The sequence below is a fragment of the Castor canadensis genome, chromosome 1 (assembly GCF_047511655.1).
Source record: "Castor canadensis chromosome 1, mCasCan1.hap1v2, whole genome shotgun sequence".
Taxonomy (NCBI): Eukaryota; Metazoa; Chordata; class Mammalia; order Rodentia; family Castoridae; genus Castor; species Castor canadensis.
In genome coordinates, this window is record NC_133386.1 from 13621675 (window position 1) to 13635718 (window position 14044).

General features: G+C 38.8%; 1 protein-coding gene across 1 annotated transcript in view; it reads left to right on the forward strand.

The window, feature by feature from the left end:
* Positions 1-14044, forward strand: part of Rgs17 (regulator of G protein signaling 17) — a 99731-nt gene that overhangs the window by 58861 nt on the left and 26826 nt on the right. Inside the window, exon 2 of the mRNA XM_020187020.2 lies at positions 1847-1990. Within this exon, the coding sequence (XP_020042609.2) occupies positions 1872-1990 (119 nt within the window). The 5' untranslated portion in view covers positions 1847-1871. The remainder of the gene's footprint in view (positions 1-1846; positions 1991-14044) is intronic.

The window sequence follows — 14044 nt, forward strand, 5'->3', positions numbered from 1 at the left end:
TAGATCAAAAAGAATTAACCTAGAAGGTAACACACACGCACAGGAAATTAATGTGAGTCAACGCCCTGTATAGCTGTCCTTATCTCAACCAGCAAAAACCCTTGTTCCTTCCTATTATTGCTTATACTCTCTCTTCAACAAAATTAGAGATAAGGGCAAAATAGTTTCTGATGGGTAGCGAGGGGGTGGGGGAGAGAGGGAGGGGGCGGAGTGGGTGGTAAGGGAGGGGGTGGGGGCAGGGGGGAGAAATGACCCAAGTATTGTATGCACATATGAATAATAAAACAATAAAAATTTTTTAAAATATTTCTAGTGTATAAACAAGAAAGGAAAAATTTGGAAGACAAGGAAATGGACCAGAGCAGGGTCTCCCAGGAGAACCATACACTCTGAAGAGGACAAAAAGAAATCAGAAGTCTATTTAAAACCTGAAAAATGTGAAGAGTGGAGGTTTTGGGAGCTGCTATAATGTTTCAAAAGGCCATGAGTTAGAGTTGGTTCCTAGATGAGACTGGGGAGGTGGTGGAGTCTTTAAGAGGTCTAGTCTACAGTGGGTACTTCTGGTCTTTGGATCATGCCTTTGGAGAGAATAGTGGGACCTAGTTTCCTCACATTTTTACTTCCTGACCACAAGGTGAGCAGTTATTACTCTACCTCTCGCTCTTGCCATGATGTGCAACATCGCAGGCCCAAAAGCGAGTGCTCAACTGATCATGGACTGAGCTCCAAAATTATGAGCCAAAATGATTGTTTTCTCTTTAAAATTGATTGCATCTGGTCTTTGTTACAGTGAGGGGAAAAGTGACTGATACTTGCCCACAACACAAAAATGATAACTGTGTGACATGATGCATTTGTTAAAATTAGCTAGATTTAAACAATTCTATAACATATGTACTTGAAAACACCATATTGTACATGATAAAAGATACAATACTATCTGTCAAATCAATTTTTGCCTGTGAAGGCAAGGACCCTTGACACTGGCACGTAACACTACCAAAGTAAATAAAGTTTGTTTTATCCCTAACTCAGTCTTGGCTCAGGATTGGTCTGTAAACAGGAGACGACTCATTTGGCCTGGTTTGTAGGGCCACAGTTGTATCCTGATTTTTTTATCTACCATGTTATATAAACTCTATGAAAGTAAGCCCCCAAATTTGATGATTTTTATCTTCCTCCAATTTTCTACTGAATGAAAATAAATTTTGGATGGTGGAAAAAGGGGGCGGGGGGAGGGGGTGATGTCTTTCCAACACAGATACATAGGCAAATGTAGTGCCCTATGACAGCACTTTCAAGATCAGGTCTTAGAGAATGAATCAAGCTGCTAAGAAGGAGACTTAAGTGTTGTAAAAGGAGGTGAGAGGTCACTAGACACAAAGTTTATTTCCACGTGATGTTACTAAAATTAGAAACTTTGCAATGGTGATTTGTGAAGCTGTTAGCCTCACTGTAACAATCAATGGAGAAAGTAGTTACACACACCCTTGTAATCACAAGTGTTTGCAAAAGGAAGCAGATTAATCATTCTTGAGAAAAGAAGGAAGTTAAAAATAAACTTTCAGACCTCATCGTGTTCACTCACTGAGGATGCAGAATATATGACAGCACCATTACTGTAATTTTATGCAGCAGACGATGCAGAATTTTATCCCAAAGTTTTTTGAGATATACTTCTAAAGAACATTTTCCTGAGGACTTTTGGTTTGCCAGCTAAAGCTTACCAGTTTTACCTTTTCTAAGTTAGCTCCCTTCTTCCTTAATTGAATTATTTATCCTTCAGCATTGGCAATTTATCTTTCTTGCAATTTTTTAATACCCTGTCTTTTCTGTCTTCTTTCAGCCAGTTGGGTGTAGAAGGAGCTGAAATGCGAAAAAGACAGCAATCACAAAATGAAGGAACACCTGCTGTGTCTCAAGCACCTGGAAACCAGAGGCCCAACAACACTTGCTGCTTCTGCTGGTGCTGCTGCTGCAGCTGCTCCTGGTAGGTCCCTGCCCTGCCTGTGCTAGGGGATAGCTGGAGTAAGCATGCGTGCAAAGCCTTCAGCTTGTAGAAGCCTCTCAACATGTCTCATTTCCTCCTTTCCAAGGAGTAATTATTGAAGACCATCATTGATTTAATAAAAACATTCCTCAAGAAAAGTATTAAGCTCTTCTGAACCTACATTTAAGTTCATGGTAAAGATGACAAATGACTTATGTCATATTTTTCCTCCATGCATGCTTCTAAAAGATATGGATAAAAATAAGATTATACTTATATATTTATCTGTCAATAAACAGTATTCTCCAGAGTCATGATAGTATGAAATTAAGATATTATAATATCTGCTGCCAGGTGTAGTGACAAACATTTGGAATCACAGCTACTTGGAAGGCAGAAATAGGGGGATCTTAGCTCAAGGTCAGCGTGGGCAGAATTTAGTGAGATCCCCTATTTCAAAAACCAGCTGGGCATGGTAGCACACCTCCAAGCTCAGACACTTGGGAGGGAGAGGTAGGAGGTTCATCGTCTAAAGCTGGCCAGGCACAATCACAAGACCCTACAAAAAAAACCTAAAAGGCAAAAGGAACTGAGGGTGCGGCTCAAGGAGTAGAGCACTTGCCTAGCAAGCATGTACGCTGATTGCAATCCCCAGTACTTCCAACTTTAATAATATTAATAATAATATTAAAGGCAGTTTTTTTCATCAGGTGCTTCCTCACAGGGTGTTGACCATTCAGGTGCCTAGCCAGGAAGCTGAGTCCGGGCACAACCTCAGCTACAGAACCCCTCCCAATAAACACAGAGAGAGACGAGACAGAGATTCATGACCACCAATGTTAACATCAGAGGCTATGCTTGGAACAGAGGCCAAGTTAATTAGCTAAAACCTCTGAAATTAGAGTCAGAGGACCTGGTTTTATTGCAATTTTATGACTGACAGGCTATGGGACATCTTTGTTCTTTGATTTCCTCATTGGGAAATTGATGATGGGCGTTGACTCCCAAGGTCCAGTCTAGTGCTGAATGTCCATTGGTCGGATACCTTATAGAACCTTTCCAGGTCCAAATTCCCAAAGTGAGAAAAATCGATATGACCAAAGGCCATGAGGTTTCTTCAAGTGAGATACCTCAAGGGGATGTTGGCCTTAGTAGAACTTTCCTTTGGACTGTAAGGGAGTCCTTTAAGATTCAGTTTACAAGTTGATCTGTACTAGCAGTGGTCATCTAGTGCTACCAACCTATTTTAAAACCTTCTTGCAAGGCCCAAGTGACTGAATTGTCTTCTTGTGCATGGCCTGTACAGTTTTCCAACATCCACTGAGGTTGGTATTTTTTGTTGATTTGTTTATTGTTTTTGATATGATGACATTCATTGTAACCAAAATAGAAGATGGAAAAGTGTTGTGCTAGATTAGTTCTCTTGATGATGAGTAGGCTCACCCAATATAGAAAACTACAGGCCCAGAAAACCTCAGAGAGTATAGTAATCTGGAATGTTTCAAGTAGCTCTTATGTATACAAAAACTGATTTCTGGATGAAGATTTTTGTTAGGAAAAGTCATACATGATTTATTTGCTTTCATTTGTAAGCCTTAACAATTTCAGATGCAGGAAATGGAGTTCTAGCTGAGGTAAGTATCTCAGCCACAGTTTACACAGATTACAATGTTGTGTAATCTCTTATCACTCCTATGGAGATAGTCTATTGCTGCTCTTAATCCATGAAATACTGTGTACAGACTTAATATGGTCAGACTGTTGGTGTTCAAATCTTGCCCTTATCTGTCACTAACTGTGTAACCTATAGCAAGTTAATTAATCTCTCTGGTCCTGAGGTCCTTTATCTATCAAATACCAATAATATAAACCCACTAACTCATAAGTTTGTTGTAAAACTAAATGAGATATTGTACATGGTGAGCTGAGAATGGTATCTGAGACAGAGTTAGCATTTTATAAGTGCTGACTCCCCAGACTATGGACTACTTCATATTGAAAAAGTAGAATTTTCTTTAAAGAGAATCATGTAAAAAAATTCTGAAAGACAGCTTTAAATATAACACACAACCTATCTTGAAAAAGAAAGCTATTTTATTTTAAACTCTAAATAAAGCATTGCAAATGCATGGTGACACAGTGTTAAGGAATATACATCTCCCTCTCATTTGCACTGTGCCATGCTCCTGTAACCAAATATTATTTTATTGACTGACCAAATCTTATTTCTTTTACTTGTTCAGGATTAGAACACTGAAAAGGAATACTGAAGTTGTGTTGCACTGTTAGCTGCCAAATGAATACAGTTTACATCAATTAACAGTCAGGACATGTTCTGAAAACTGCATCACTAGGCAATTTTCTTGATATGGGAACATCATAGAGTGGACTTAAACAAACCTAGATGGTACAGGTCAGTCTCTTGATGGCCTTGCGATTTATCAAGAGACTTGGTAAATGTGAGGTGGACGAGGTTGCTGCCAGTGTAACACAGCAGCCTGTTCTACAGTCAACATTTTTTATAAGTAGAAGGAGTCCACTCTAACAATAAAAAGCCTACTACAGTAAATATATAATCTGAATGATTGCTTACTATTAAGAATTGTGGGGCTGGCAAAGTGGCACAAGTGGTAGAGCATCTGCCTAACAAGTGTGAGGTCCTGAGTTCAAAATCCTGTACTGCAAAAAAAAAAAAAAGAAAAAAGAATTGTGTACATGCATGGCCATATTTGCCATGCATGTACCACTGGCCACGCAGTGGGTTTGTCTATACCAGCATCACCACAAACTTTGGGTAAGGTGTTGCACCACAACTTCACAACATCTGTGATATCACTAGGAATTTTCCAACTCATTGTAATCCTATATGATCAGAGTTGAACACAGTCTGTCATCAACCAAAACATCATAAGGTGAATAGCTGTATGTAGTAGGACTTGTTTTTATCTATGAGATAGACATTTAGTGAGACTTGCTTTTACTAATTTTTAAAGAACTCACTAAATAACAAAATGTTCAAATTAGCTCATCAGCATCAAAATGTCACAGAACACAGAGTGAGGATCAAGAGTGAAACAGCTTTTAGAATCTACATCACCTTTCCCCATGTAGGGTGACACTTTGGATCCCCAAACACATGGTGCACTGCCTGCATGCTCTATTCACCCAAACTAGAGTGTGTTTGTGAGGAACTTCACTTTATCAACAATGGGACATAGATACCTGAACTTAGGCGTTGGGATGTATAGTCTATACACTTGCATGTCCTTCTGTATAACACAAGAATTGTCTGTGTCAAACAATTTCCAATGTAAACAATTTGGAGATTTTTGAAAAGGATGAAAGTTAAATTGCCTTGAACCATGGATTTTAACTATGACTATGTCCAGTTGCAAATGAAGGTATACATTACACATGCACTTTGAAAATACCATTATTTTGTACTTTGAGTTTAGAGAAAAAAATTGTAAGGGCTTTTTGCAGAGAAAAAAAATATAAAAAGAAAGAAATGCTCTTCAAATTTTCCAGGCTAGGTCAAAGGAGCAGAACAAAAAGAAACTTGAAAAAATGTAATTTAGAGACTAAAAAAAAGTTTGAAATCAAAATATGAAGCAATCATCATTTGTGAATGGGAACAGTTGTCATCTGTCTGGTTTTATTCCTTTTAAGGAAATAGTGTCAAGAAAATGAATTTCTATATCTAGTAATAAATGTAAGTACCTCATCCTGGCCTCACATGGGATGAACATTTAAAACTACGACATTTCTCTTGAACTTGCATTTCTCATTTGTACTTTGTTACCAGGTCATCTCATTTTATAATCTATCCCTATCTTTATAAAATTGCTGCTACGTTTTAGTTTGGGGAAGAATACAGAAAGCAGGTATATTATCACTGAATAATCCCACAGTTTCCTTTAAAACCTAAAGTTTGGATATGTATCACAATGACTATTATGCTGATACATTCTCTAGACCTGTCAAAAAGCCACTTTCTTCTTTAAATCAGTGTCTGTCTCATCTCTTCTCCATTTCAGGAAGAAAAGACAAGAGAATGAGGTGTAGACCATTTAATTGTCTTACATACATGAGTGATGGGTGCCTGAATCACAGCTATAAAATGGACAATCCACATATGTACAAAAACTTTCTTTATATGAGACTGAGCTGATTCTGACCAGGTGAACAGTTTGGCCAGACCACTTGTCTGGAAGTTCAAAGTTGACACTGGCAAATAGAATAACCTGTCTCTTCCAGTGGTTGCCATCTTGCCTAGACCTTATCTGAAAGAAGCTTCAGAAAGGTGCTGGGGTCTCACCATCAGCTGGTATCAGGACAGCATGAACTAGTGAGGTTGTTTAGATACTCAGGCTGGAGACAACACATGTACAGGTGCACTGCAGACTAGAAACCGCTGAGTGCTCGTAAAACAAGGGGCAACAAAAAGAAGATAAGAAAACGGAGATTTCAGAATTTGGGTTTAAGTTAAAGTCCCAATTGTCCTATGAATGCTGTCATAATATCAAAGGTTAATCCAGGCTAAAAGGGCACATGTTTTCTCTCATATGTGGAATTTGGACCTAATACAAATACAAGAAATATTATGAAAAACATTTCACACTAAGGGGAGGTCACATAGAAGAGGGAGGGTGAAAGAAGGAAGATAAGAAGGTGAATATGGTTGATGTACTTCCCATACAATAATGAATATAGAATTTTTAAACCTGTTGAAATCACCGTAAGAAGGGGACTAAGGTAGAATGGAGAAAAATAGAGGAGACAAACCAATTTGGGTTATAATACATATATACATGGAAATGTCACAAGAAAACTCCCTATATAGTTATCTTAAGCAAACAAAAATGTCACTTTTTTTTCTTGTACAAAATCAGAGAACAGGAGGGCAGAATAGGTTCTGCCTGGGAGAAGGGTGTTGGTATCAGTGAGAAGGGGGAAGGTGTGAGGAAAGGGTGTGGGAGGGTGAATGTGGTGCAAATACTGTGTACATATGTATGAAATGGAATAATGAAACCTGTTGAAACTATTCTAGAAATGGGGGGAGGGAAGATAAAGGAGAATGATGGAGGGAGAGAATTCAACTATGATTCATTTAATATACTGTAAGAAATTTTGTAAATGTCACATACTCCCAACATAACAATAAAAAAAATTTAAAAAATAATCCAAGCTTTTTTTTCCAAACAAAGTCTTTAGTTATTCATCATTCTTTTAATACCTAGCTGCTTCTAGCAGTATCCCATCAAACAAAACAGGTTTCTCTGTGTTTAGTCATAAAAAGTAAAACTTAGGAGACCTCAGCTACCATCCCTTTAAAATGTGCACATGACATCTTCTGGGCCTTGGGTGGTAGGGAGGTAGTAGCTGTGGAGAACACAGGACTGAAGGATTAAGGGTCACACCGTTGGGCTTTCATTTGCAGCTTCCAATAGAACAATTCTGTCTTCAGTTGTTTCACATTTTAGGCTTAGATATAAACTCTTGTTTGAAAAAAAAAATGCCCTCGCTAAAAAAAAGGTAATGTTTGGAAACTTTTAAGTATAATTTTATAGGTCAGGAAACTGATGGCCTGCCTGCCATCAGTAGACACATTAGTGAAGCAGGTGAGATTAAATTGTAAGCCTCTTAATATCCAGCCCATTGATTGGTCCACACTTCTAGCTTTTCATCACCAGGTTAGAGATGAGCCACTTCCAAATATGACTTTCCCAGTCAAATTCACAATCTCATGTACTACTGCCCACAACATTTGGCCTGTGCCACCAGATTCTTTGCAGGCAAGATTGGTCACAGAACAAATTTAGTAAATTAACTAGTCCTTTGAAACTAAAATTGTCTCCCTTTTGGACACATTAGTTTCCAGAGTTCCCAAACCAACTGTGGGACAAATCTCACCAAGTAAATGTTAAACACTTCACAAACATGTTTTTGGATGCCCCTCCCTTCATTTTTAACAAGTACCACAGCCTCTGTAATTCAAAACAGTGCAAAAATAATGTGCTATTTTATCCTCTGATGCTGTCACCCTTTAGCTCTCTGCCAATGGAAATACAAAGATGCATGCTTTAAAAGTCAAAGGGATATTTTCCGAAAAGAAAAACAGAATCTGTGTCTGCACCATGGTGAAGCAACTGCTCCCTGGAAACAAAACTGCTAACACATGCAAGTTAAATCATTTTATGGGTGGAGGTAGCAGTGAGTAAATACTGTCCTGTGTACCTGAAGCCTCTGAAAGCTGCTTCATCCTACTACCTGGGAGCCTAAGTTACTCCATGGAATAATTTGTTCTGCAGGACTCCAAAGCACTTGCAACCAAAGCATTGTAAATAGAACTTGTAAGAAATTATATAGTTTCAAAACTCCATCTATCTTACAACGGCATTTTATCAGTGATACGAATTTTAAACTATACAATCAAAAGACATCTACCAATTGAATCCAGGTTTCACAGTCTGTGTACAGAAACCAGAAAGTAGACAACAGGAGTATGGAACTTCTTTATATCATCTATCCATTAAATCACTCACTCATAATTTATTGTATGTTCATGGTTGCTTGGCACTGTTGTATTTCATCACCTTTCACAAGGTTCTGCCTTCCTATAAAATGACAGGGACAAAGTCTCATTAAGCAATTGTGTCTAGATCCAAATATTTGATTTTATTCCCAGGACATCCTCTAAAAGAGTTTAATATTAAAACTGCCTCTGCCAAGTCTGTATCACATGTGACCAGAGTCCTGTCTATTGGAAAGCTATCAGAATTGGAACTAAATTTGCCCTTTTCCATCAAATATACACCCTATCTTTTGGACTTTGCATTAACTTAAAAATGCATTTTTTCTAAATATTATATTATACTATTAAGACTATCAGTGGAAAGATGGGATAAGAAAGAAACAAAATGATAGATGAAAGTTTTATTGTGCCCAATCTAAAAGAACAGTGACCCAATAAAGAGTGGGAGATAGGTTAACTCAGTTTAGGCCAGAAGAGGGCAAGAGCCAGATTAGAAGATAAAGCAGCCTCTACTGCAGGCTAGTCCAGTGAGGAACCAAGGAGTGTCCTAGTGGATACCTTGGGGACACCTGTGGTGACAGGTCCTCTGAGGTGGGTGTAAGAAGGAAGAGGAATGTCCCCATGTGAGGGCCTGGTAAGGAATTATAGGGGTGTAAGAGAATAAGAAGAGGGGAAAGTCAGAGGCTTTGAAAGAGAAATGCTATCCCCCACTTTGCCCTGTCATCAGTGCGGGAGGAGAGACCTTGATGAAAGACTCTTGGGAGAGGCATTACCATATGGTGATCCTCAGAGTGGGGAACAACAGGAGACAGTGGGTCCCAGAGGAGTGAGAATGCAGTTGAGTGGATCTGACATGGAAAGGGAGCTTGAAAGAAAATGATTTTCCTCCAAGAGGAGAATCAATGGTAGGAGGAGTGTCTCTCAGGTTCAGACTCAGGGTCGGCAAGGCTTACTCAGTGAATGTGACTGTGTCGTGAGCACCATGTGCAGGTGGATGACCAATGTGTCTCAGAGTTTAGGACATGATCTCAGCAAGGATCAGGGCTGGGCACAACTGTGGCTATGCCTCTTCTGCCCTGGACAAGATGCATACATTAGGGGACAGAGTTTCACTCAAAACTTTTACCATTTTTCCTACCAGTGATTCTCCTTCTATTTGACCCATGCTTTTGTTTTTCAGGTTAATATCTCTGTTAAATTATATGTGGATTTTGTAGTTGAATTTACAAATACGTATTTTCATAAGCATGTACTAAGGTTTCATGCTTTCTTTCTCTTTTTTTTTCCTCCTTTTTTGAGACAGGGTCTCACTCCAGGCTGTCCTCAAACTTGACATCCTCCTGCCTCAGTCTCCATCCAGAGTGCTGGGATTACAGGCATAGCCACCATGCCTAACTTAGGCTTTATGCTTTTAAACAGGCAAAATTACATTTTGGCTTAGAATAATTTGACAAATAGTAGGTGTCTAATTTACATTTGTTGAATGAACAATTAATGTGAATTTTCCAATTAAATTTATAAAATATGAAAATTTGTGTCACAGAAAATGACAGGCACATTCACCCCCAGCCTTAGGGTCATCATGTTGAAAGTGATGCTTGACAGAAGTGTTTTCTAGGTGTCATTTTCCTTCATCCTCCCGTGTGTGTGTGTGTGTGTGTGTGTGTGTGTGTATCAGTAGTAGTAGTAGTAGTAGTATTTGTAGTTGCAATCTTAGAAAAGAAGGGAAAGACTTGGGCGGGGGCAGCACCAAAATTTGCTTAGTATTGCTGGGATAAAAAAATCAAGAAGGATAAAAGACAAGACTAGAGAGACTGTCTTTGACAATAAAATGTCTTCTATGCCATGTAGGGAGTGAGGGCCTTACACTTTGTGGAAATGGGAAGTAATTGGATATTAGTAAGTAAAGGAGGACAAAATCCATTTTATGATTTGGTTATATCCCTCTGAAAAGAATGGAAACTATTTGAGAGAACAAGACAAAAGAGCAAGGGGAAAACTGGGAGATGTTTGCAGTAGCCTCAGTGGGGGACGTCCCAGGTCTGAAATAAAGAGGCAGTGAAAGAAATGGAGAGAATTATGTACTCAGGAAAACATTGGGCTATGCCGTTAAGAGTTAATGATAGATGAGAAAGAGAAGAAAAGGGTAACTCCATATTACTTGGTTGAGTGGCTTACTTGATGTGGATCTGTCAGATGAAAGATGGGAAATTGTTTAGGCCAGAGATAAGATGAGTTCAACCTGTGTGAATGAATTTGAAGCTTACAGGGCAAATGGTGGTGTAGGCCTATAATTCCAGCTACTCAGGAGATGGAGGTAGGAGCAAGGTCTGAGACTACCCAGTGCAAACTTAGCAAAAGACCTTTTCTGAAAAATAAACAGAAAAAGGACTGGATGCATGGTTCAAGTGGTAGAGCATCTGCCTGGCAAGTGTGAGGCCTTGAGTTCAATTCCCAATACTACCACCAAGGAAAAAAGTCACATGCATTAAAAGCAATATTCATGAGATGAGAGCGATGGCCCTGGAGAGTCAACAGTGTCTTCACACTGACACTGTCAGTGAGCTACAGACTAAATCCTCAGGCTGTTCCAATAGTGCAATGGCAAAGGCTGGGGGAGAGGAGGCCATCTGAGAGACCTCATGCAAAACAGCAGTGTTTTGAAGCCTGGAGAGTAGAGTGCTTCTCAAAGGAGGAGTGAGTAAAGTCCGATCGATGAGGATTCTAAAGCATTGTGCAGTGTGGCTGACTAGGAGGTTATTGGTGAACGTTGTAAGAACCAAGCTTCTTCCTAAGGTGCACAGGAGGAGGAACTTGGAGAGAGAACAGCTGCTGGCAGAGAAAATGGGTGAGCCTCTCTTTAAAGTTTCCAAGAGGCTGCGATCCTTTGGAGTGAAAGTTTGGTCTGAGGGAAGTTCAGATTCCCTTCCTAACTCAGTCAAAGAAAATCGATCAATGTTTCAGGGAATACAATCAACCCTTCCAAACCCACAACAAAGAAATTAGCTGCTTGACAATGACTAGAAACTTCCCCAGCTCCTCCTGATCAACAATATAAAGTGAGTTTTTGATATTTTTGCTACCCCTTCATTTCCTAACTGTAAAGTGTCATAGCTATTCTACATCTACCTGAAACAAGTACCAGCTTTTGTTTTTATTCCTCTCATTAAAATTCTTCATTCTTTCTTTAGGACCTACCCTACTTTCTATCATAGTTTTGGCATTGGTATGACGATCTGTCTCTCTTTTAGAACGCTATTCAAAAACTTTGTATTCTCTTTGTTACATAAGATAATAAGATTCAATAAGTGATGTTTATCATATAATTATGAATCAAATGCTATAGATATTATAATGTCCAATGCTATAAATCCATGTCTGTGTTTCAGATTATCAGTGTACTACATATTAACATGCCTCGCCCATGCATGGGGGCATCTGTTACTAAGTAAAAAGCAAATTTCTTGTAGTCCCATTTGTCCATCCTTTCTCTTAGTTGCTGGGCTACTGAGGAAGTCCTTACCTATACCTATAGCTTCCAGAGTATTCCCTGCTCTTTCCTGTACTAACTTCAGAGTTTCGGGTCTGATATTAAGGTCCTTAATCCACTTTGAGTTGATACTAGAGCAGGGTGATATACATGGATCTAGTTTCAGTTTTCTGCAGACAGATAACCACTTTTCTGAGCAACATTTGTTGAAGAAACTATTCTCCATTGTATGTTTTTGGCACATTTGTCAAAAATAAGGTGGGCATAGCTGTGTGGATTTATATCCAGGTCCTCTATTCTTTTCCACTGGTCTTCATACTGTTTTCCAAAGTGGTTGTACTAGCTTACATTCCCACCAGCAGTGTATGAGGGTTCCTTTTTCCCTGCATCCTCACCAACATTTGTTGGTGGTGGTGTTTTTGATGATAGCTATTCTAACAGGAGTGAGGTGGAATCTTAGTGTGGTTTTGATTTGCATTTCCCTTATGGCCAGGGATGGTGAGCATTTTTTCATGTGTTTTTTGGCCATTTGGATTTATTCCTTTGAAAAAGTTCTGTTTAGTTCAGTTGCCCATTTCTTTATTGGTTCATTGATTTTGGGGGACTTTAGTTTTTTTAGCTCCCTGTATATTCTGGTTATCAGTCCTTTGTCTGATGTATAGCCAACGAATATTTTCTCCCACTGTGTGGGTGGTCTCTTCAGTTTAGAGACCAATTCTTTTGTTGAGCAGAAGCATTTTAATTTCATGTAAAACTAAACATAGATCTGCCATATGATCCAGCAATACCACTCCTAGGGATATACCCAAAAATGTGACTCAGGTTATTCCATAGGCAACTGCACACCATGTTTATTGCAGCACTATTCACAATAGCCAAGTCATGGAAACAGCCAGGATGCCCCATTACTGAGGAATGGATTAAGAAAATGTGGTATCTATACACAATGGAATTTTACTTAGTCACAAAGAAGAATGAAATTTTGTCTTTCACAAGTAAATGGATGGAACTGTGGAGAACATCATCTTAAGCAAAGTTAGCCAGGCTTAGAAGGCCAAAAATCATATGTTCTCCCTCATATGCGGACTTTAGACCTAAAACAAATGCAGTAATATTATTGGACATGGGCCACACGCTAAGGGGAGAATACATACAGGAGGTACAGGGAAAGGTAGGAAACCTAAAACTTGAAAGTGTTTGATGTGCTCACTAAGGAGGGGTGAATAAACTAATATTAAACTGACAGAGTCCACTATGGGAAGGTGACCAGGAAGTATTGATGTAGTAGAGATGAACCAATTTGGGTTGTAATACACATGTGCATGGAAACAATGCTAGGAATCTCTCTGTATAGCTATCCTTATCTCAACTAGCAAAAATGCTAGATCTTTCTTATTATCACTTATGTCTTCTCTTCAACAAAATTGGAGAAGAGGGTAGAATAGGATTTGCCTGGAAGTGAGGGGGTAGGGGGAATAAGGAGAGATAGGGAGGAGAGATGGCCCAAACAATGCATGCACATATGAATAAATGAATAAACAATAACAAAGGAAAAGCAAATTTCTACCATTGCTGCGTTTTGTACAAAGCAGTAAAGATGATTTAAAAGTATAGAGCCATTCTGCTGACGATTTCATAAGTGATAGTGGAATAAGAACTGCATGTGTTTCATTCTAATTTGAGGTCATCTTGTCATAATTAAGGATTGTACTTGAGTTCTTATAACGTCTTCTTCTTCAAGAAATAAAAAACCTACCTTCAACATGCAGCATGAGGTAGGGAAAGAACAGTCCCCTAGACTTAGACAGATATGGGCATGTCCCCATTTTGTGATCTGTAATTGCAAAGTCTTTGGGAAGTTCCTTAAGTTCTGTTATGGTTAGTTTCTTCCTTGGTAGGCTGAGATTAGTAGCATATGTAAATCAGTTTATTCTTCAGTAATGCTACAGGTCCCTGAATCATCCTTTCTTAATAGTTATTATTTCTGACTTCTTCACAAGTCTCAAACTGAAAGGAACTCACTAGACAA